A 24180-nucleotide genomic window follows, 5' to 3' on the forward strand; every position below is an offset into this window, starting at 1 on the left:
CTGCGGCAAGGGTTTTTACTTGCAATGATAATCAATTCCTGTGTCTTTTTGTGCATATGTAGGTAGGTGTGTCCATGTTTTTCATTTAGCACTGGAGCTGTACAAAATATATTCACACGCAAAAGTATTTGGACAGTGTTATTTTACACTACATTTTATTTTATGTATTCATTCATTTAATTACTTAGTTTTCCAACAATACCACCCTAATCTGAATATAAAACCTGATGTGTTTATTTAGTTTTAAATATTGGACAAATGCAAAGGAGATTTCATAGGATGCCAGTTCGGTGTTTTGACCATTAAATCATTCCCACTATCCGCCAATCTTGTTGCTGTTCTCAGATTTTCACACCCTTTATAAAAAATAGGGGTTCAAAGGATGGCTTGAGGATGATGGAATGTTCTTATCTGAATGTCGCTCTTCCGGTCCTTCTGGCAAGTTCAAAATCCATTGATGTCTTCTCGCCTTATTGTGAGCATCTACTAAAGTTTTCACTTAACAAAACAGTACTTGAAGCATTACTTTTTAAAACTCTAGCCTTGGCTAGTAGTACTAACCTGTTTGAAATCATATTTTAAAATCGTAAATTTTGTTGAGTCCTTATTCAGACTCTAAGACAAACCTCCAAACCCATTCCTATTATAAAACCTAAATATATATGTTGAATACCTGATTTGAAGCCAAAGACTGTTTTTTTTCTTTTATGAAACTTTAATCAGTTCTCTAAATATTATGATATAAAAAAGAAGAAATAAAAAAATAAATTCATTAAAAAAAAATAACTTGATTTGAATCACAATTAAAAAAATACATGAACTGTCATATAAACGCACGTTTTTTTTAAATACTCGTAAATCAAAAATGTGTATTTATTTTTCCTAACATAAGGCTAATCTAGAAAGCTGGCATTATTTTTACAAAAAGCTTCGTAATAGACTGGGAAAAAAATAAGAAAAATGGTGCTGTTTGGTCACTTTGAGTTTCCGTGGTTTGTTATCTTTCTTTTGCTTTGTAGCACTAGATTACACTGCTCAATAAAAAGACTTCTCCTTGTCAAATATAACACAGCGTCCCTTTAACTCTTCTGAGCTAACCCAATTCCAAATACATATTTTGAAACCATTAAGTTTGTTTAACTTTGATAACTATATCCTAGTTTGAAAGCCTCAATTTCTCTGGAAAATGTGAGCTAAATTCTGCTATTTTAGACAATATGAGTCTGATAAAAGAATGTTCACTGTTGTGTTTGCTTTTTTCTTGGTAACTAAAAACTGGTAGCCACTTGTTTTGATGTAAACTTAATCTTAAATGTCCAAATACTTTTGGATGTAACTGAACACGCTAGGCTAACATTCACATTGCAGCCTATTATAAGAATACAAGACAACAACAGCATGTCCTTACCTTTGTTTGCCAGACGCACGCAGTTGATTTTGGTTTCCTGCACACAAAAGAGACCAGAGACAGCATTTAACTTCAAATTTAATCAAACACTGTACTATTACTAATAATAGAAAATTGCTGAAAATGATCCAACTGTTATACCCAAGAATCAATGATTCACCCAACCGATTGATCATTGTACGGTAACTACAATTGTTGTCCTCAAGAGTCACAAAAAAGGTAGGTGCCAGGATACGGCTTACAGTTAGTCCAATCAGGAACCTTGTTTTTTGTTAAACACTTGGTGATAAACTCTTTCATTTTGTAACTGTTACATAACGATTTCATTAATACTGGACATCACCCCAATATTACTGCTACTGGATCTCAGTGCTGCCTTTGACATTTTGACTACAACATACTAGAGAATCATATGCAAAAATAGATTGGTATCTCACAAACTTCACTCTTATGGTTAAGATCCTACTTCTTGGATTGGACGCATTGTGTTGGTTAAAGCAATTTGACTTCTGAGTTTGTGGCTTTTCTCAAGGCTCGGTACTTGTTTCCATCCTTTTTGGTATTAATATGCTTCCAGTTGTATTTACTCACAAGCAGTGTTGCGCATGTTATTTTAAAGAAGTAACTAGTTATAGTAATTCACGACTTCTTCCAAAAAGTAACTGAGTTATTTCATAGTAAAAGTAACTAGATGTTGTATGTCATATCATTTGACATTTCCTGAGCAGTATTCAAGTCAGATGAATAGAGATGAGACAGGTAGTAATCATATTTGCACCTCACCATCAACAGGTTTATCCTGCACTTAAAGTGCAACAAGATGAAGAAATAAATAAAATAACAACAGTAGTGCGCCTCGGGTGTGCGCACCAGCGTTGATGTTCTGCAGCCAAAGTAATGCAGCACTTTTGACCATCAGTAAAGATAACGGCGTTGAAACAGCAGAAAAAGTAATTAGTTAGATTATGCCATTACTAAAAAAAAATAATGCCGATGTCATTCCCAACACTGTTCATAGCATAATATCAGTTTTATTTGCTGTGTGGATTAGACCTAAGATTTATGGCCCGAGCCCGAACCCGAACCCGAACCCGAGGCAATTTCGGGCCGGGTCGGGCCTGAAATGTCAGTCATACGGTCGGGTCGGGTCGGGTTCGGTCCTGCTTTTTTTTTTTTTTTTTTTTTTTTTTTTTTTTTTTTTTAATTAATAATTATAAATATATGTTCATTAAAAATATATACTTAAACTATGTATGGATACTAGACCAAGGAATACTTGTTATAAAATAAATAATTTGGATAAAACGGAGAAGGAGCTGTAATTGCTTTTAACAGAGCCAGAGCATGCTCTGCTCTGTGCACGTGACGTGACGTGAATGCTGTCCTCTTAATAATCTTCCCCTCCGCAAATTCGCGTGATTTTGGCCTGGTATCCCCGATATGGAGTCGGACCAACAAGAAGTTAAGGATAAACTCAAGAGAGGAGAACTGACGAGGAAAACGCACTCTGGTAAGAGTGAAGTGTGGAGGGGGAATTTGCATAGGAGTCGGAAAAGGGCACAACACGTCAACACCCCCTCAATGAAAGTGCTGCGCTAAAATCTTAAGGACGTACTACTACTGCTGCTGTGGATTATGGCCCAATGATCAAGTCGTCAAAATGACGGACGCCCTTAAATGTTTTCGCTACCTCGAAAAAAAAAAACCGTCAATGACAGATTGTCGCTTAATGTAACATCTGCAGTGCAGACACAGAAATATAAAAGATGTAAATGTTTATACAGTTTTATTTAACTTGGGCCTAGATGTTGTAACAAAAGGCAGAGTTTAATTTGTTATCATAAATCACCCCTCCTTATAAATAAAATATGTAATTTCGGGCCCCTTTCGGGCCGGGCCAGCAAATCCAGTTAATTAGTCGGGCTCGGTCCGGGTCGGGTTTAATACCCCTCGGGCCTGCGTCGGGCTCGAGTGCTTTTTTTTGGCCCGATCTTACCTCTAGTGTGGATGACACTAAACTGTGTCTGCAAATTTAAAAAAACTCATCCGTATAGTTGTTGAAAATTAGAGGCCTTTCTCACTGACATAAAATGATGGTTGTAATTTAATTTTTTTAAACGTTGACCGAAATAAAATTAGATGTCGAGTTTTGGTCCAGTTTATTATCGTGACTTCTTCTCAAACACTGCTCTGAACCCTTACAAATATAATATTAACTAACGTGAAATCCTTCCTTTCAGATGTGTCTGCCAGCTTCATCACTTACCTGCAGGCTAAAACATTGCCTAGTTTTCGGCTGACAACTAATTTGCATAGTGGAGGTGTTTTAAAAGACAACGTACATGAGATCAAATTCTCTTCAACCCCTGCTCACTTCTTGACACCCCCACTGAAAAAAATATGATAAAACTGGAGAAAGTAGACTTGCAATGTTGAATTGCGATGGAAGAAAACGCAAAGGTGATGGATAGCAACACCAATAGACACTTGTAACTACTTTCACTTCCTGTTTTCCATTGAATACAGAGCAGTGATGAAGTTGTCTGTTGACATGTTTTAGCCGACAACTCTCCATGGTGTGAACTTCCTGGAGAGATTTAAAAAACGGCACGCCACCTGCCCCGAGATGGCGCCAACCGAGTGCGGAGCAGGACACACCTGTACCTAACCTCTCGACACCTGCTTGTCATACCCCGACCCTTTAAAAGAACTGGTTGGAAAACATACGTCGAATTTCTGGTTTTGGTCTGGGTTGAACTTGGTCATCTTTGATTTAGTTTAGACATGTTATTTGTTCTGTGCCCCTTTTCTCGTTTGTCACTTTGTTCCTGGTTTTGTGAATGAATACCTTCCTCATTTAAAGCCGCCCTGCCTCAGTCCTTGCTTCCCCTTCATTAGGGTCCACTACCCTCAAAACCACAACACAGCTACTCTCAACACTGCCACTGAGCACATTCAAGATAACACTTACCCCATTGGCTCTGCTGAGGGCCTGGAAGTAGATGCTGTAGCTTTTGGCGGGGGACAACGGCGGGTTGGAAAATCCCCCATAATTCTTGTTGTCGCCGACAGTGAATGGCTGGGCCACAGGTAGATTGTTGGGAGGCAGCTCGGCTGCCATGTAGTACGGCGAGTTGGAAGTTGACGCATTGCGAAAGCTGAAAGGCGTTGCGAAGCAATCGGGATTGTCGGGTGCTGCTCGACGGGACTTGGACTCGCGCTCATCCTTGACCACCAGCTGGTAGGTGCTAATTGCATTATACAGACTGTAATTACACACTATTCTTACAAATTTTTGACGGTCACAAAATAGGCCATTTCATGTAGATCAGGGGTCTCAAACTTGCGGCCCGAGGGCACAGCTATGCCACGATACTCTTTCGGAACTATAGTAAGGCTTCTGCAACTCATTATTCTAGAACCTGCTGAGCTACTGTGTTTCCACCTGGTACGGGAGCTGCACAGAGGTAGACAATTGGAGTCTGCAGAGGACAATGAAAGCAGCAGAGTGCATCATTGCCCTCCCTCTCCCCTCACTGTTGGGCGTCTACTTGATGCCTTTGATGAGCCCAAAACAGGTTACATCTTGGTCACTACAAGTGCATCAAAGCAAAAACAAACAGAATGAGGAGCAGCTTCTTCCTAAGAGCTATTGCCGCCCTTAACGCCACGGTTTATATGCACTTTTTTAATTTACGTCAATAATCTATTGTTTTTATCCTTTTGCACATTTTACCTTCATTATTTATAATATTGGACACATGTAAAGGAGATTACATAGGATGCCAGATCGTTACTCTGCACTGGGGAATCTGAGATTTGATAAAAACAAAGGGCTCAGAAGAGGTCCTTCAGAACAGGTTGGAATTTATTACCTGAAGTTTGAGCTCTCACCTGTTCTTGCAAGTTCAAAATCCTTTGATGTCTTCGCTCCTTATTTTGAGTGTCTACTAAACTTTAAACCTATCTTGATGAATGAATGGGATGCTATTAAGTATGTGTTAACAATGTCCAGCTGAGTTTAAAGAGGCCTTTGTTTTTTCACCACATATAACTTGTAACTATTTAATTTTAGCAAAGATGTTCGGGAAGGAACACATTAGATAAGTGGAATTGGGGAAGACAAGGGTAAATTAAAGTGACTTCATACTTGTCCTTGCTTTTTTTTCTATTTGTTAATGACGCATGGAAATACTGAACTAAAGAATATTGCCTATTTTAATTCCAAACGGTCCAAATGCCTACCCAAACTAGGAAAAAGATGAAAAAAGAAGAGTTATTTTAAGCCTAACCCTAAGAAATGCACATACTTGCAATACCATTATAAGGAGCTTACCAGAGGGTGCACTGATGACACAAGCCAGGAGAGGGCAGCCGCAGGTATAAAAGCTCCAAATCCCGTACAGGTCCTTTAAACCTCATTGTTGTTTGGTGCGCAACACCCCATTCTTGGACTTTACTGTCTCCTGATTGGCTGAGGGCTCTTTAGCGGCATCCCTCCGCAATTAGCTCCCTCACCAAGCCATCACGCAATTACAAGCAATTGCACGCGATAAGGAAAATGTGCATTTGCATTTGCAGAGACCAATCACGATTCTGTCCCGTCTGACCCACTCTCATTAAGACATAAATTGCTGATGACTGCAAGATGAGCCAGATAGGCGGCCCTTGCTTTTGCACTGTTGTTGATGAAAGATTCTTTAATGCTCCTCCGCTTCCATCACCCGGCAGTACATTTGTTTCCCTGAGTAAATAAAAGCTGTAAAAATGAAATCAAATGAAATTAGCAGTGCTGCGCTTGCTTACCTTCTGTCTTTTACAGGGTTCATCGAACTAATTAGAGAGCAGGCCTCCTCTACAGAAAATAAACTAGAAATTGTATATTGAGTAAATCAGGAAGCTTTGCTAGGGGGATTAACACAAAAATTGGCAATACATTTACAAGATAGGTGTGGGCTAACGTTGGAAACAAATGTGCCTTTGCCTTTCAAAGTGAATGATGATGCTGTGCCCACCTTATGTCTCCTCTGGAAAATGAATCCCACTTGCTCGATTCAACTTTTAGGTTAACTATAAATGAATGAATGCATTTAATTTTCAACATTTACAAAAACCCCCAAAATACTTAAAATAAATGAAAAGTCAAAGAGGGTTAGAATATGAGAATTAAAGGTATTTTTAAGCCCGAGCCCGTCCCAAATTTCCGGTCTGGTCGGGTGTTAAATGTCATTAATTATGTTTGGGTCGGTACACGGCGGGCTTTTTTCTCGCTGCCTTTTTTTTTTATTATCCAATCACAGGAGAATCACAGTGCATTTTTCTTCTTTGTCTCTTCGCCTCTCTCTCTTATAGAGCCGTAATAGACTCTTATTATAAAGTTTTGACTGCACCTCTTATCCTCTTATCCTATATATATATATATATATATATATATATATATATATATATATATATATATAGAGAGAGAGAGAGAGAGAGAGAGAGAGAGAGAGAGAGAGAGAGAGAGAGAGAGGGGCAGCACGGCGGCGCAGTGGTTAGCTCATGTCAAGGGAACCTCCTGCGTGGGTTCAAATCCAGCTCCAGACATCCTGTGCGGAGTTTGTATGTTCTCCCCGTGCTTGCGTGGGTTTCCTCCGGGCACTCCGGTTTCCTCCCACGTTCCAAAAACATGCATTTCAGGTGAATTGGTCGGTCCAAATTGTCCCTAGGTGTGAATGAGCGAATGAGTTGTCTGTCCCTGTGTGCCCTGCGATTGGCTGGCAACCAGTTCAGGGTGTCCCCTGCCCACTGCCCGGAGATGGCTGGGATGGGCTCCAGCCCCCCCCCGCGACCCTAATGAGGATAAGCGGTACGGCTGATGAGATGAGATGAGATAGAGATAGAGATAGAGAGAGAGAGAGAGAGAGAGAGAGAGAGAGAGAGAGAGAGAGAGAGAGAGAGAGAGAGAGAGAGAGAGAGAGAGAGACCACACTCCCCTGGACTTCTGACTGTTTAGATTTTTCTAATCACATACTGTATCTCTTTCTTATATTACAATGTTTAATTAATACTGTGGCCTGTGAAACTATTTTGCCTCCCGGGGACCTTTTGCCACATAAAGACTATCATGCTAGACAAGTATTATTTGTATTCAAATCCAGCTTTAAACTTCTCCACAACAGTATCTCGGACCTTCCCGGTGTGTTCCTCGTTCTTCATGATGCTCTCTGTGCTTTAAACAGACCTCTGAGACCATCACAGTGCAGGTGCATTCAGACAGAGACTTGATACTTGATTACACACAGGTGGATTACATTTTTTTATTTTTAGTCATATAGATCAACATTGAATCATTTATAGATCCTCACTGAACCTCTGGACAGAGTTTGCTGTGCTAAAAGTAAAGGGGCAGAATAATTTTGCACACCCACTTTTTCTCTTTTTATTTGTTACAAAAGTTTAAAATATCCAATAAAGTGTGCTCCACTTCACGATTGTGTCCCACGTATTGTTGATGCTTCACAAGAAATTACAGTTTCATATCTTGATGTTTGAAGTCTGAAATGTGGCAAAAGGTCACAACGTTCAAAGAGGCCAAATAGTTTTGCAAGCCACTGTAACTTTTTTTTTTATTAATTCCTAAAACAATTATTTTCCTATCTTTAAAACCTTGTTGAAGTAGCAAAAAATATATATTTGAGAATAGTGTAATGCTTAATGCAATACGGCCCCACTCAGCCTGGAACCTGACACGCCCAAGCAAATTGAGTTTGAGACCCCTGTTTTAAAACCGATTCATTGCCCAATAAGTAAGACCCTCACAACCAATTACATTTTTGAATCAACATTTCAAAAGCAAATTCTAACCTTTGAATTCAAAAAATGTCAAATACCTGATGGGTGCTCCCCTAGACTTGGCAGGTTTAAGGAGAACAGTAATGGTGGACTCGGTCTCGTTGAGGGGCGCATCAGACTCGTACTCTGCCATCATGGGGGCTGAGGGAGAAAATGGACACAACAGTGAAGTACAGCTGCAACCACCCATCACTTTATTAACCGATGGATCAGTCTATTACTTTTTTGATTGATGATCAATGAATCCTCCTCCTTATTCAAATATAGAATATTTGGACAGGTAGAAAAATAGCACACAAAAAACAGAATATTCATAAAGATAAAATAAAAAGTGTCTGTCAAAGTGCTTTCGCACTACTTGCTTTTTTCCTTTCAATCTCTTCATTTTTCCTTCTATAAGCCACCTTTATGTAGTATTTCTGTAACAGTATTTTTCTAGTATTTTCATAGAAGTGTTTTTGTTTTAGTTCTTTATTATTTCCATACTAGTTATTGTAATATATCTGTCGTATTTTTCGTATTACTGTAGTTGTACTTTTGTAGTATTTCTGTCATAATATTTCTGTAGTAGTATTTTTGTATTATAGTATTACTGTAGTGGTATTTGCCTAGTATTTATGTCTTTTAAATTATTTCCACAGTAGTATTTCTTTAGCATTTTTGTAGTATTACTGCAGTTGTATTTTTTTAGTAGTTATACACTTAGATACAGCTATACATTTCTGTGGTCTGATTTACGTAGTATTTCTTTAGTATTTTTGCATTGATAGTTGTACTTTTTATACAATCTTTTTGTCGTATTAATGTAGTTGTATTGCTTTTAGTATTTATGCAGTATTGCTGTGGTTTGATTTTTGTAGAATTACTGTAGTATATTTGGAGTATTACTGTAGGTTTTTTTCTGCAGTAGTGTATTTCTATTACTCTAGTGGTATTTTTTAATTATTTCTGTAGAAGTATTTTGTACTTTAGTACTTCTATAGTACTATTTCTGTAGCACCAAATTTGATGTTTAGTTTTGTTGTAATGTTTGAGGTATTTCTGTGGTAATTTTTTTGTTGTAGACAGATGGCACGGAAAAAAATCACATTTTCATCCCCAGTACTTAATTAATAAGTATATAGACTGTCATTATAATATCACCAGTATCGTTTGGTATGCCGGGTAAAAAAGGCTGACGGGCCACATGTGCCACGCGGGCTGTAGTTTTCCCAACCCTGCCTTAACCTATATGTCGCAGCTTGAAATAAATCAAATGTCTACAGCGTTAAAAGGTCATCAGAACAAACCATAAAAATGTTGCAGTGACTTCATGCAAAATAAAGCAGACCTTCCCATTGTGTCAATCTTCCAGTGCAACACTGGGTTCCCCTTCATCTGCTTCTCTGGTCTGAAAAGTTTTCCGGATTGTTCTTATATAGCGGTAACAAAAGAGTCTCATGGCATTGCAAGGTGAGGGCAGCCCCAAATTAACTTTGTTAAAAATTTACAATTAATCCTAATCCTAACCGTAAATCAATTGTTTCTGGTGCACATAATTTAGGAGGTAATTAAAAAGAAATTGTTTTATGTCAAATAATCTGAAACTATCTGTGCAAATATGAAATATTGCGGTGACTTTTTGGATCTGGAGTTTACTTGACGAGAAGGGAATTCTGACTATTTTGAGCAAACTGTTTTTTTTTTTGGCTAGGCTAATTTGGGTCCCAAACATCTCTTCAGTTTGTTGTTGTTGTTTGAATCCCCACATCACTACTAATTATTGTATAACATTATGCACAGAATAACTTAAACATGGGGGAAACGAAAGGAAAAAAAGAAAGGAAAAAAGAGAAAAATGAAAAATACTATAACAAATGGAAAAAGAGCTAAAAAAAGAAACAATAAATCGATTCATAGAGACGTTTTTCCCGCGAACAACACAAGTCCGGGGAATGCCAAATTCGTAATCGCTATCTAACTTTATAGCAGCCGCTATTTTGAATGGTGACATGATCCGAAAAGACGTGACATAAACAACTAGGAGGAGAGAGGAAAACATTGCCGCTGAAATCAGCATTCGGTTTGGGGAGGTCTCGCCACCGTTGGCGTTCCGCAGCGAAAGTAACGCAGCATTTTTGACAGTCAGTAACGATAACGGCAGTGTAATGGTGGAAAAAGTAATCAAAGTTATCATGATTGAATTGCACATGTTATATCACTTTAAGTTAAATGAAAAAGCAGCAATACTTAGATCAGACTCAATAGGGGCAGTCCTTCTAACTCGTGAGTCCCAACATGCCTGTATATTAAGACCGCTGATAACATTGATACAATAATAAGGATGTGGCAGAAAAGTGTGCGTGTGTGATTAAGAGATAACGTAAAAAAAATTGTTAACTCGTTTTAGGCAAGCCTATTTAGGGAGAGACTGATATATTAGCTCTTATCATAGCATTAGTTTATCAATATAGCATGTCTGTTTGTGATTAAGAGAGAGAGCCTAAAAAGCAGGCTAAAGTGGAAGTAATTAGCTGTTACTATAACATTAATTCATCATTCCGGCAATTTAAGTTATTATCTGGGAGCTATTTAAGTTTTTACGTACCTTTATACGAGTTGCTGCTTAGCCCAATTTTATTTCCCGCATTGTTAGTTTTTGGTGCTGGAATCCTAATTTCTTACTGTAAAATATTTCAGAGAGCTTTTAAAGTTGTATTTGAATTTATAAGCAAAATTATTTGTTTCTTTTTGCAGCTTTAATAATTTCTTAGGCCAATTGTTAAGTTTTTACAGTAACATCAGATCCAAATATTGGTTGTTTGCCTCATTAAAATACAAATATCCCCCCTTAAAAACCCATATCTGTATGTCCTTACCTTTGACACTTAAGTTGCGTAAAACTGGTCTACAATAGACATATCCCGCAAATTAGCTCATGCTAATTTAAGGTGCAACATTTCTTAGATGGCAGCATAACTCTTACCTGCAATCTTGGTGGTAATGTGAGTGTTGACGGGCGGGCCGGCCCCCTTTCCTGTGAAAGCTTTGATGGTGAAGAAGTAGGTGGTTCCCGGGTGGAGGGCCACAAACATGTGGTGAGTCTCATTTGTGGGCTTGATCACCTTCCCCCACTGAGTGGTCAAGTCAGTAGTGGGGTCCAAAGAGCTTAGACCTTTGTAGGTAATCTTTAAGTAAAAACACACACATACACACCAGTCAAACATACTGAAAACCAACAGGAATCCCAATTATTGATCCCTGCTATAGATTTAAGTATAAGAAAAAAGAACCGGATCATCAGTGATCATGTTTCAGCAGCCCACATTCATGATGTGTTGTTTGCTAACGTAATTGCTCAACAAGCTTAGTCTTTAAAGTGAACGACAGGAGCCGGCTCCTGATTGGTGGGGAGCCAGCTCCCCACGTTCATACGTTTTGAGACACTTTTTTTTCTAACACGATTTTTTATTCTATTCTACATTGCTTCACTAATTACCTACAATATGGGGACACATACGCACTAAAATCGCTGAATAAAGGAAGTAACACTAGGAAGTGTGGGATCCCTCGATGTGTGGACAGAAATCTGATCAACGCCACTCCTACCATCTAATGGTGACTTTTCATACTGAAATCATTATGCCAATGAATTAGTTGAAAAGTCATAACATTTGATACAAATGACTTAGAGGGTCTAAAACTAAATTGAGTTGGGGCCCATCAGAACTTAGGTCTGGTTGAGGTTGGGTCAATATTAGGTTCTCCCATTCCACTGTTCTCAAATAAATATTGTTAAATTTGCAACATATAATAAGATTTTAAATAAAAAACATTTTAAAAGATTATTAATATAAAGATTAATCAGTAATGAATTAATCCATATTTTGGGAGTGCTAAAATTACATGCAGGGACAATGTATTATTTTACCACTAGATGTCACTGTTTTGCGTAGTGCAACTGAAAACCTGTGCTAAATTAAGAAGAAAACTATGGGGAGACTCAAAGTGACCAAACCGCAATATTTCTATTCTCATTTTTTTGCCTGGCCTTTTGCGAAAAGATAAAAGGCAAAATTAACAGGAAGAAAAAAATAAAATAAAATAAACCACCGAAGGGAAAAAGGGAAAGAAACAAATAAATAGAAAAAGGGGGGGAAAGCTAGAATAATGAAAAGGAAAAACAGAAAAGAAACAACATTTCAAAAAATGAATAGAAAAAAGGAATAAACCAGTAAGAAAAAAAAGAAAGATAAGAAAAAAAGGAATAAGACAGATTTTTGGAGGTGGCCTTAGAGGCAGGATGGCCACCAAGATGTCAGCGCCCTCATGTCGAGTAAATGCAATTTTCTCCACCTGTCAGTATTTCTAAAAATCCTTGTTCATTTAATGATTAATGTATTTTTGCTTATTTTCTCAATCAGTATTGTTTTTTTATAAATGTTTTACTTCTGGAGGTGCTAAATAATACTAATTGGCGCTTCAAACTTTCACATAAAGGCAGGGGCCTCAAACTATAATCCCACAAGCCGCAATTGGCCACCCGGGCCACAAATTTAAGACCCCTGACTTAGGGACTCACTTCTTTTTTAACATACTGAGAAATGTATCGAAAGTTTAACGGATCCGCCCCTCGGACCATATGTTTGTCCTAAAGGGTAGAAAAAGCATGAACCGAGCCTGTCACAGTTCCATCGCCGACTTTAAAGTATTTTCCAAGTGTCTATCCGTCAGAAAATGGCCATAAAAGCAACCGATTTCCTTTAATAGAGCGCTTGTCAAAAAGAACTGAGTGCATCTCCCTCTACAAATAATAATATGGCGTACCCATGTGTGTAGGTGTGCACAGCACGCCACAGACAACATCAGCCTGAAATTTGGATACAAAGCTAATACGGAGGCACGTTTAGAAAAATACACTCAACCAAAGGCCGGGAACTCGTCTAAGAAATTTTAGTACACCGCCTGAACGGTCGAGATATATCATGTTCTGGTGAAGAAGTGTGTGGATACAATTCCACACGTGTACTCGGGCTTCATCAGCAGAAAGTGAACTGCCACAACAAAGTGCATGCTTTAATGTGGTCCTACTGGCACAAAATCTGGGACCTCTTATCGCCAGTCAAGTAAAACAAAAATGCCTTGCTGTTTTTTCAACTCGAGCAGCAAAACAGCCATCAACAAGGTATTCTAAAGTTACCAGTACTATTTACACATTGGCTTTTCAATGCATTGTTTCAAAGAAATTTGTATTTATTTCACATAATATCATGTTCACCAAGAGTTGAAATAAGTGTCCGCCGAATTGCTGCCATGAGTACCCCTAAAAAACAAAAATCGGTCTTTTTTCTGATATCTTCTTTTTTTCTTCCTTTTTTCAATTTCCTTTTTTTCTTTTCCCTTCTTTCATTTCTTCTTTTCTTTTGCTTTTTTTACATTATTTTTCCCTCTCCTTTTAATTTTTTTGTCCTTTTCTTTTTTCCATATTTCTTTCCTTCCTTTTTTCCTTCTTTCTTTCGTTGTCTTGCTTTTTTCTTCTACCTTTTCTTTTTCTCTTCTATTTTCTTTTTTCTTTTTTCTTTGCAAAATGCTAGGTTAAAAAAATGAGAAGAAAATGGTGCTTAATATTGTCACTTTGATTCTCCGGAAATTGTATACTTGTGCTTTGTAGCGTTGTCATGACAGGATACAGTGGCATCTAGTGGTAAACAGGGTTGGGTAGGGTTACTTTAACCTGATTTCTTTCAATTACTTTTGGATTACTCCAATACCAAATATGCTAATAAAAGACAAAAGAAACTAAATATGAATAAAATTACAAAATTTTGTGCAGGCTTGGGGAGTAACTGAATACAAAAATGATGTTGGCGATTTGTTTGGATTTATTTTCATTTTGTTTCTGTCGCATTTTATGTTAGTTTTGCCGGGATCAAAGAGATCAAAGCAGGGAGAGAAAGCTTACTACGTGATGTGAGTCATAATTTTATTCATATTTAGGTTCTTTTGTCTTTTATTAGCATATTTGGTATTGGAGTAATCCAAAAGTAATTGAAAGTAATCAAGTTACAGTAACCCAACCCAACCCTGGTGGTGAAGTCATACACACCGTCCCCTCTTTATTGAGCCCTCAAATTAGCCTTATGAGGGCCACAACTGGCCACTGGAGCCATGATTTTGAGTCCCCTGTTCTGAAACAATTCTGTGAGGCGCATGAACTGAATACAAGACTTACAAGAGTAACAAAGGCAGTGCTAGTCCAAAGGCTGCCACACGAAAACGTTCAAGGCAGGGCAAAGTCTGTCAAGAATCCAATTTTAACTTCAATCTATTTCTTACTTTAATTGCACTCACACCTTTTTTTCCATGACCTGGACATTCAAAACATAAGACCCTTAAGGCAGTAAAAGGGCACTGTGTAATACATGCAGTCGTCTGACTTTTGGATACTTAACTCTCTCGCTTTGCCTATGAAAGTTAGACACACATATCTGTCGGGTACATCCAAAGGACATCATTAACAAAACAGCTGAGGCATTCGTAAAATATATTTATAATGTCCCAAAAAATGTTAAAATCTGTTTCCACTCATTATCCTCTTATCCTGACCAGATAATGTGTATGTCTGATCTTTAACCTGGTAAAAATCGTGGCTCCTTTGACGAACCAGGGGGGTCGGCAGCCATCAAGCTCAAGAGCTGCATTTAGTGAGCGGCTCACTGGCGCTTTTCTAAAAATGGAAAAATATGGAGAAGGGAAATATATTTCTATTTTAATGTGGTTTTTGTAGGACAAACATAACACAAAGACTTTCAACAATTTTAAATGTCCTCCTTTTCCAGATTTCATGGCTTTCCTCCGAGACCGTCTTCTTCAGTTCCTTCCTCGTCGCAAGATCTTCCACACCAACCATTTTTTTAAAGTCCCAAATCTCCCTTTTCAATATTTTATCCACCCCAAAACCCACTCTCAAGTTTTCCATCACAGCACTTCCAGTCTCACACTCCTAAGTCTCTCATAAACCTTGTTGCGGTTTGATCACATCTCATTTTTTGTGTCTCCTTTTGTCCCGCATTTGGGTTTGTCTGATACCCCGTAACAGAGCTACTGCCCAACCCGTGCACACGTGCCGCCCTGACTGTCATCTTTGCACGAAAGAAAAACCCGTCTCATCCTCCAAATGCGCTTTTCCCAAAAGAAAAGATTAAGTGTTTACCTCCAGTATACTATCTCTCGCCATCCCAGTTCATTTCATATCTGCTGCCTGATACATGTTTGAAGGGGAAGCCCCGCAATCAAGGGGCACTACTCTAAATGAATTCTGTTTACCTTGCCCAATCAAAGTAAGAATAATGGTAATACTATCTTTGATTCACTCCAAGAGCCTTGCGACAATGCAGCATGATAATGCTGATAAGAGACCATCTCTATAATTATGAAACGAAATTCATTTAAAAATCTAAACTTTTTGCTAAAGGGCAGAGGGCCAGTGGCTCAAGCACAATCTAGAGTCTATTTATGCATGGCACTAATAATGAGATGACATTTTCAAAAGTCAATCGCCAGTTCTTCGCAGGTGTCTTCTTAGCTTTGAATTGAAACGTACCTCCCGTCACTTTCATTTTTCCTACATAAAAACCGCAGACTTTTGTCTTCTCTTGACATTTAACTCCCGCGCTGCTAAACTAGTCAAAGCCTCTAGGACAAAACCTTTGGTTGGTACAAAAACAAGAAGTGGCCGAGCACGAGCTGTGCTTGGGTGTTAGTCACCCATATTCATATTCGAAAGTCTGCTGTCATCAAACATCATCTGTTGGTTATGTTAAATTTTTGCTTTTATCTTATCTGTCATCTAACCTTGGCAGAATTCCAAAATGGCAAAAATATCTTCTCGTAAATAAATAATGAGCTTTCCTTCTAATAATAAAAGTCCTACTGAACAAACTGAAGCCCCAGTCTGAAAACATCTTAGCAGAAGAACAGGCAAGTTTCAGGGAAAGAAGGAGCACCACAAAACAGATTTCAAAATCTGTGCACCCTTAATCAACAACACCAGATAAATCTCCAAGCCGTTTTTCGGGGATTTAAAAAATGCATTCGACGATTTATCGCAAGCCACCTTGTTGGTTACCAAGCGAAAGAACAACATGAGCCTGGAACTAGTTAAGACCATTGAACAGCCAATGCTAACAGTCCAGTACTGATCAATGGTACCGTTAGAGTGTGGTATCAAACCACAGTCATTATTTGAGATAAGGTTGCATTCTCTCTCCCACTTTATTCAATATCTTCCAGGAGAGGATCATGAAACATGACCAAGACCCTGAAAAACCATGAAGGTACACTCAGCATTAGGGGAAAAAGTGTTAATAAGCTCCAATTTGCTGCTGATGTGGGCGGAAGAGAAGGAGGAGAACATGAACTAAGAAATCTGGTCAGTTGCCTAGATCTGGTCAATCGCCAACCCTTAAGCCTTTAGGGTTGGCGATTGACCATGCCTTGAGGCTCAAGGCATGACCACAAACATTACCATGAACCACAAAAAAACGTAAACCTGTCCCCAAATTTAAATACATTGTAGCTGTCATATCAGAAGAAGAGTCAAACCAGAAATCATGTCCATAATACCTTGTACAACAGCTGCACAGGACAAGTACATTGCAGTGAAATCAAATATCAGATTTGTACAAGAGCTGGTAACTTCCATCTTCCTCTACGCTTTCAGACATTGACTTTCACTGGAAAGGAAAATCCAGGCCATGGAGATGTGATGTTACAAAAATGTCTATGACAAACAAAACTGTGCAACACCATCATAGGACAGATTGGACCCCACTAAGAACTGTCTTCAACCGAGTTTAGGAGAAAACTACAGTTGTATTGCCATGAAACAAGATCATCAGGACTGGCCATGGTAATTCTCCAAGGCAGAGTCCAAGGGAGCAGGTTGGAGAGGAAGACAGAAAAAGAACTGGGCTGACAACATTAAGGAATGGACTGGTGCCAACTTTTTAACAACCCAAACTCGGGCAAGGAATCGTCAGAATTCGAGAAAGCTGTCCAGAGTTGCATCCTCAGTGGTGCCCCAAGGACCCACGCGGGTAAGAAATCTGTGAACTGTGAAACACTTGAATATGGGAGAAAATACACCAATTGACTTTGAACTTGCAAGGTGAAAGACCAGAACCTTAGATGAGAAACTCCAACCTGTTCTAAAGAGCCTCCCCTCAGCCCACTCTTTATATTCAATATCCCAGGTTACAAAAAGCAAATTCCCTCTAAAGGGTGTTGCAATCAAAGAAAAGCAACATCATTGGCCAAAACAACCAACAACAGTTATTAATAATGGGCAAAATATAGAATTGGCATCCTATGCATTTTCCTTTCCAGGTGTACAATATTAAAAACTGAATAAATGTAGCACAACCTCATTCCTCCTGTTTTTCATATATTTGAAGTTATAGAGGCTTTTAGTGCAATAAGTATTGTCTTCTGTTTTCATATTGTAAGTTATATTGTAGTGGCCCGTGCTAACATGGGGGTAATACAAAATGTTAACTATGACTTAAACTACTTCATTTAAAGCATTTGGAGCTGAACCTAGAAAAATAAAATTAGCTCTATCAACACTCCCAGGCACTACCAACCAGGCCCAACCCTGCTTAGCTTTTTGAGTTTAGTTTTTTTCAGGGGGGTATGGCCATAAACAGGTTAATATACAACACATTTAACAGGCAGTAAATATAGAGAGGGAACATTTACTTTCTCTAAGGTTAATTTAAAATCATATCCGTCTTCGTATCTCGTGCCTTTTTGTTTGAAGCTCTGTTCTGAGTCACATTATTTCTCACGAGCTATCCCACCCCTGGTAAAGTGTTGTCCACCCCTGCAGAGTTCATCAAGGAGAAATAATGAAGTATTGACATTTATTAAAAGGTGCTGGACGTCTCTTTAATAAGCTGACAAAGCCAACGTTGTTTCCCATGATATACTGTGCGTCATTATTAAACATAATGACGACAGAGGCGCTGGACTGTGCTCGGACAACAGCACATCGAAGAAGCTATTGCTCAGTTTAGAGTGTGAGCGTGTGTGTGTGTGTGTGTACACGTGTGCGCAATGAACAATGTTTATGATGCTGAGCCGTGGGATGTAGCTATAGTAGCAGCAGCAACGTTATTTCACTTCTTTTTTTCCATTTTATGATAGTTCGTGTTTGTTTTAATTAGAAAAACTCAGCGAGTGGGCCCTGCTTGCTGTTTTCCGAGAGTGCAATTGATCTTTCTTAGCTGAACAGAGAACCTTCGCTACTTGGTGCTATGGTTATCGCTGGTTCCTGCTTTGTGAATTTTGAATTGAATTGTCATGTTTCCATTGATGTCAACGTATCGTGCATTGTGTTCTGCAGCAGACAGCACACAAAAATGCTATCACGCGGGCAGATTGTGTGGGTGTGTGTTGGGTGGAACTGACTGTACTGACTGTGATAGGCACATGTACGCTGACAGTCAAAGAGCAGGAAGGGCACACTAGTCATTGGGTTCACTAAAACAAACGAGCAAGAGCTAGCTTTAAGCATCTTGTTACATTGAAAAGAAACTCATCATTTAAATCGGACTCTTGGGATAGTCATAAGAGTGTAGAAAATGCTGATCACCAGTGAGTAGTGTGGATTATTATCGGTTCAAGGAAGAGACTGAGGCGTTGTCAGAGGCTAAAGCGGCACAGCAAACAAGGCGTTCCGGCCTTTGACAATGCTATTACTAGATTACTGACACCCAAAAGTAGTGCATTACTCTAAAAGTAACTAGCTACAGATTACCGTATTGTCACGCATATAGGGCGGCACCTTAGAACTGCTTGAAAATAGCAACATGATAAAGTAGAACCAGCAAAACCCAAGTTATCACATAGACCTTTACCATGCCTCTGTGTGTTTTTTAACCAAAGAAAGCTCCCATTAACCACAAGTTTACATCCTATTGGTCTGATCATTCCAGGAAACATGTGAGGCTTGTCTATATAGTTGCCAAACATACTCCTGTTCCAAAGATCTGCCAAGTAATAGATTATGTACCGTATCCACCGAATAACTGAAAGCAATCTGCCATCCGTCACATATATGACCCCTTAGCGGTCCTGAATAGTTTGTCTGAAATCCCAATCCAAGACGTACTCAAAGTAAATTGAATACTGTTCTTGAACCGTAGAGAATATGGACGGTTTTGGTTTCTTTTGAAAGGTAAGACTCTGACGTTTTGCCCAAAAAACTAAAAATAAAAAAACTGCTACTAACATTGAGCAATCTGAGTTGGAACACACAGAAATAGGTTTTTATTCTCGCCTGTATTTTTTGGGGGGAAACTAAATGCCTGCAGATGAGTGTAGGATGGGCCTCTTAGCTGTAAAACAGGGGAGCCAATAGATCAAAGCCTTACCTGATAGCTTGTCAAATTTGATCACAGTCTGACAAACTTAACATTGTATTTCACACTGTTTACTTAGGCTAGGTTTCGGCCATTTGGAGACTGATGGATTTAAACTGTAAATATGTTATTCTACTGTTGCATACTGTGTGCCATTCTTGCTTAGTGTGCCATTCTGGCCTAGTTCAATAGTAGTAATATTGTTGATACGATAACATGTTGTTGTGAGTGAAAACAGGTGTTGATACGATAACATGTTGTTGTGAGTGAAAACAGGTCTCAACTGTTTTTTCTCACTCCTCTCTTCCTTTAGGAGAAGAGACCTTATGTAAATTAGGGTGTTCCTAATACAATAAAAAGGCAAGGACAACGGAGACTGTTTAAGAGTGAGTCTGGTAGACTGTAACGGGCAGTCTCCGGTCATTCTCCTTGCAAGTAAGTTATATTCACGTCTCTGTGTCTTCTTTGAATGCAGGTTTTATTACAAGTGTTGGGGTTAACCTAACAGAGACCACCAGTTTTCTACACTTAAAACTTTGCAAATTTATATATTACACTTGCACGGATTAAGGGTGCGTAAAATCTCAATGGGCAGCACGGCGGCGCAGTGGTTAGCGCATGTGCTGCACAGTTCATGTAATGGGAACCTCCTGCGTGGGTTCAAATCCAGCTCTAGACTTCCTGTGCGGAGTTTGTATGTTCTCCCCGTGCTTGCGTGGGTTTCCTCCGGGCACTCCGGTTTCCTCCCACATTTCAAAAACATGCATTTCAGGTTGATTGGCCGGTCCAAATTTTCCCTAGGTGTGACTGAGCGAGTGAGTTCTGTCCCCGTGTGCCCTGCGATTGGCTGGCAACCAGTTGAGGGTGTCCCCTGCCCACTGCTCGGAAATGGCTGGGATGGGCTCCAGCCCCCCCGCGACCCTAATGAGGATAAGCGGTACAGCTAATGAGATGAGATTAGAAAATCAATCACGAATTACCTAGCGTGCGTTATTTTCGGCTATGATTTAAACACACCACTAGAAAATGGCATGAAATTATGTTGTAAGTTTCATTGACTGACCAATGTGTCAACCCTTATTCGATTTCGTTACTACTGGCTAAAGATATTCTGACCTAGTGAAGGTGGTATCCATTTTATAAACAGGCTGGTATAGGCTGATGCGGGCTGTGGACTGTGAGTTATTGGCCAGGAAAGGTGTCAATCGAAAGGGGAGGGCAGATACATGTTCCCTAATCAAAAGTCCAGCAAGCCACTGGCGGGCTGTCAGAATATTAAGGGGTTAATAAACCAAAGTCACTCAAATGCCGATTATCTGTCATGTGACTGGCAGCTCATTTTCATCTATTTTACTTGTTATAAAATTGCCATGCCAAAAGCATATGTTTATCACTCTTGAGCAAAGCGGTCCGTTTGTATATGTGTGTGTCTGTCCCCCCAAGAAAAGGGGGAAAGAGTTGAGATATGACAAACAGGTAGGTCAACCAAAAAGCTGTCTCAGCATTTTTCCCAGGAAGACCCTTCACTCTCGCAGGCCAGAGCGGCATTGAATATCAACACCGTCTTTCACAGGCAGTCAGGTAGGTTATCCTTAATGTGAAAAATGCCAAAAAGCTGACCCCGAAAGACATTCCACTCTCCCAGTTGAACAAGATTTAGTCAAGTGGGTTACCTGATGTGTGAAAAATTCCTAATGAAGCAGACTCATTACTTTTGATTTTGCTGACTCAGAAGCCTTTCCGCAAATACATTGTACTCTCCCAGGCCACAACAAGTTTGGCCAGGATCACAATCTTTCACAAGCAATCAGGTAGGTTACTCTCGAGGTGAATTAGCAAAGAGTACCCTAACTCAGCACATTTGGTTTTGCTGACTTTTCTGAAAAACATTCCCATCTTCCAGACCACAACAACATGTAATGTCAACACAGTGTCTCTCAGACGGTAAGAAGGGTTGACTTATATGAATTTTTTTTGCCGAAAACAAGTCAACTCGGCATTTTTGGTTTGGCTGACTTAGGATATTTTTTCCCAGAATGACATTCCCCCCTCCAAGACCAGAGGACCATTGAATATATACACCATATTTTACAGGCAGTCAGTTAGGTTACCCTGGCTGTGAAAACTGGCCCAAAAAAACAGACTTGGCATTTTTTGGTTTTGTTGCCTCAGCAACTTTTACACAAAGATATTCTACTCTCTGAGGCCAGGATCGCAAGCCTTTACAAGCAACCGGGTAAGCCACTCTAGAGGTGAATAACACTGCTAAAAAGGGGAAATGGTTTCATGTCCCAATGCGGGTGATGCTCTAATGCTGCACAGCCATTCTCGTTGCAATATAGAACAGAGATATTTTTGAAATTCTAAAGAAAGAAATACAAATTATTTAAGGGCTTTTGCATTTTGTTTTGAAGGAACAAGAAAAGCTTTATGGTTCAAACTTACACTGCATCAAAAGCTTGAAACCAAACATCAAAAGCTATTATGTTAAAAACATCGCAAACAAAGACTCTTTTTAAAGGTCTTGTTAGCAAATTAAAGGTGTGGAGCCAAGCTGGCAGGAAGAACGCCTCTGTGGGTTTGCTGGGCAGCGTCTCTTAGGCGCTCACGCCCACGCTTCGCAGCTACATTGGTGGTGAAACACCTCCTCCTCCGTACTGCAGTTGTGCGAAGCCGCCAGAAAAGATACAAAACAAACAAAGAAAATGCTTGTTTGTAGGCAATGTTAAAAGTGACTTTGAGATTTTGTAATAAACACAGTCGCTTTGTTCATGTTAGATGCCCCGAATTTGTTAACACAACTAAATCAAGTTGAAATTATGCTAAATAGACTTGCCACACCTCTATGTACCGTATGATATGTACTTACTTTGGCAATTTGGGGCAGCATCTTTGTATGCTACTGCCCCGATTCTGCACTCTTAAGTTTTCTTTTTCTGTAGGCTCTCTCTCCTCTCTTGCTTGACCTTACCTTATTTGGTCACTTGCTTATTTTTTTTCCTCCTCACAGCCGTTGCACTTGACTTGATTTGTCCTCCTATCACGTCTCCTTTCCTTCATCTGTACTCTGTCCCCTTGGTTCCTTGCTAGTTTGTTGCCTTTCTCGTCACATTCAAAGCAGCCATGTCTACTAAGTGTACCAAACCCCTGCCTGACCCCCAGGACTATGAACAGCCTGATAAACCTTTGGACTGTTGACTTCCCTGCTTGGACTCACTGGAGTCACCATACTTGTGACTTCAAGAGCCAAGAAGAAATCTGCAGGCCGTGTTCTCCATTTTGACCCCCAGTGCTGTGGATTGCTCTGCTCTCTGAGATAACAGCATATGAACCACCTAATGTTTTGGACTGCCAACTTCATTTTGGACCCAAGTGCTGTGAATTGCACTGCCCTCTGAGAAAACGACCCATTAACAACTTGACCAAGTTTTGGACTGTCGACTTCGCTGCTTATGGATCTCCTTTCAACTTGCACCGGTGTATTTGGTAACACGTTTTGCCTCACACTATTGCCTCGCTGCCTACCTTTCGGTGTGATGAAAACTGCTCTAATAATTTACATCTGTTTGATAGTACTAATCTGTGCCTCTGCATTGTGTTTCTGCACTATCCAGAGAAAGCCCCTGACAGCCACGCGACAAGCCCCGAAGTGTGGGGGTGCTAAAGTTGCAGTGTGTCTAAAAGGTAAACACATGAGAGTGGAGCAAGGGCACCAAGGTGCCGAGCAATGCTTATCAAATGCCAGCAGGAAAATGAAATGTTAATCTTTCATCCGCCGATGGGATCAGCTGAGACAGCCCATTTGCGTTCTGGGAAAGCTCATGACATTGGTTAACTTTGTACGAAAAAAATTTTTTCCCAAAAGGGAGAGATCTGGTCAAAAACTCAACTGGTTAAAGGTGATGCCAACCAAAAACGGAATGATATTCGCAGGTCGAGATGAAATGTCAATGTCTCTGTCAGAACCAGAACAGATACAGGACCCAATTGCGTTACGTTCTCACAGAAAGCTTTTTATTTTATGAGAAATGGGGAGTAATGCATGTTAGGAGGCCGGTCTGGCATGGAAGGAAAGGACGCCAAAGACTGACGAGATGGATAACGGATCAGGGTAACGAAAATAAACAGGAGAAACTAGACGGAAATCAAAACTGGAGAAACTAACCAACAGGACAAGAATAGATGGGAAACAAAACTGGAACCCGAAATTAAACAGTACAAATATAAAGGCGAACAATACCGGACTGCAGATCTCACAGGAAAACAGGACAGAACCTACGTCTTGTGGGGCAGAAGTTCGTTGACAGGAAAACAGGACGGAACCAATGTCTTTTGGGGCAGAAGTTCGTTGACGCGAAAACAGGACGGAACCCACGTCTTGTGGGGCAGAAGTTCGTTGACGGGCTGACACTGAGGCAAGAGAGCACTGAGCTATATATAAACAGAAAGTCAATCTCTCAACGAGCCGCAGCTGCGTCACACGGGCGGGGCCAATTGGGCACCATGGCAACTGTGACACACACGGGCAGGGCCAAT

The 24180-nt window shown here is 39.7% G+C and overlaps 1 protein-coding gene across 10 annotated transcripts in view; it reads right to left on the reverse strand.

Moving 5' to 3' along the window:
* The window catches only part of ptprt (protein tyrosine phosphatase receptor type T), a 348208-nt gene that overhangs the window by 151451 nt on the left and 172577 nt on the right, over window positions 1-24180 (reverse strand). For all 10 annotated transcript variants that reach the window (XM_088337483.1, XM_088337481.1, XM_088337480.1 and 7 more), the window contains exons 12-15: window positions 11208-11409; window positions 8281-8383; window positions 4380-4656; window positions 1409-1445 (exon numbers count right to left, since the gene is read on the reverse strand). In XM_088337483.1, coding sequence (XP_088193609.1) covers window positions 1409-1445; window positions 4380-4656; window positions 8281-8383; window positions 11208-11409 — 619 coding nt within the window. The remainder of the gene's footprint in view (window positions 1-1408; window positions 1446-4379; window positions 4657-8280; window positions 8384-11207; window positions 11410-24180) is intronic.

This window comes from Urocampus carinirostris, chromosome 6 (genome assembly GCF_059441175.1).
Source record: "Urocampus carinirostris isolate Australia breed hairy pipefish chromosome 6, RoL_Ucar_1.0, whole genome shotgun sequence".
Taxonomy (NCBI): Eukaryota; Metazoa; Chordata; class Actinopteri; order Syngnathiformes; family Syngnathidae; genus Urocampus; species Urocampus carinirostris.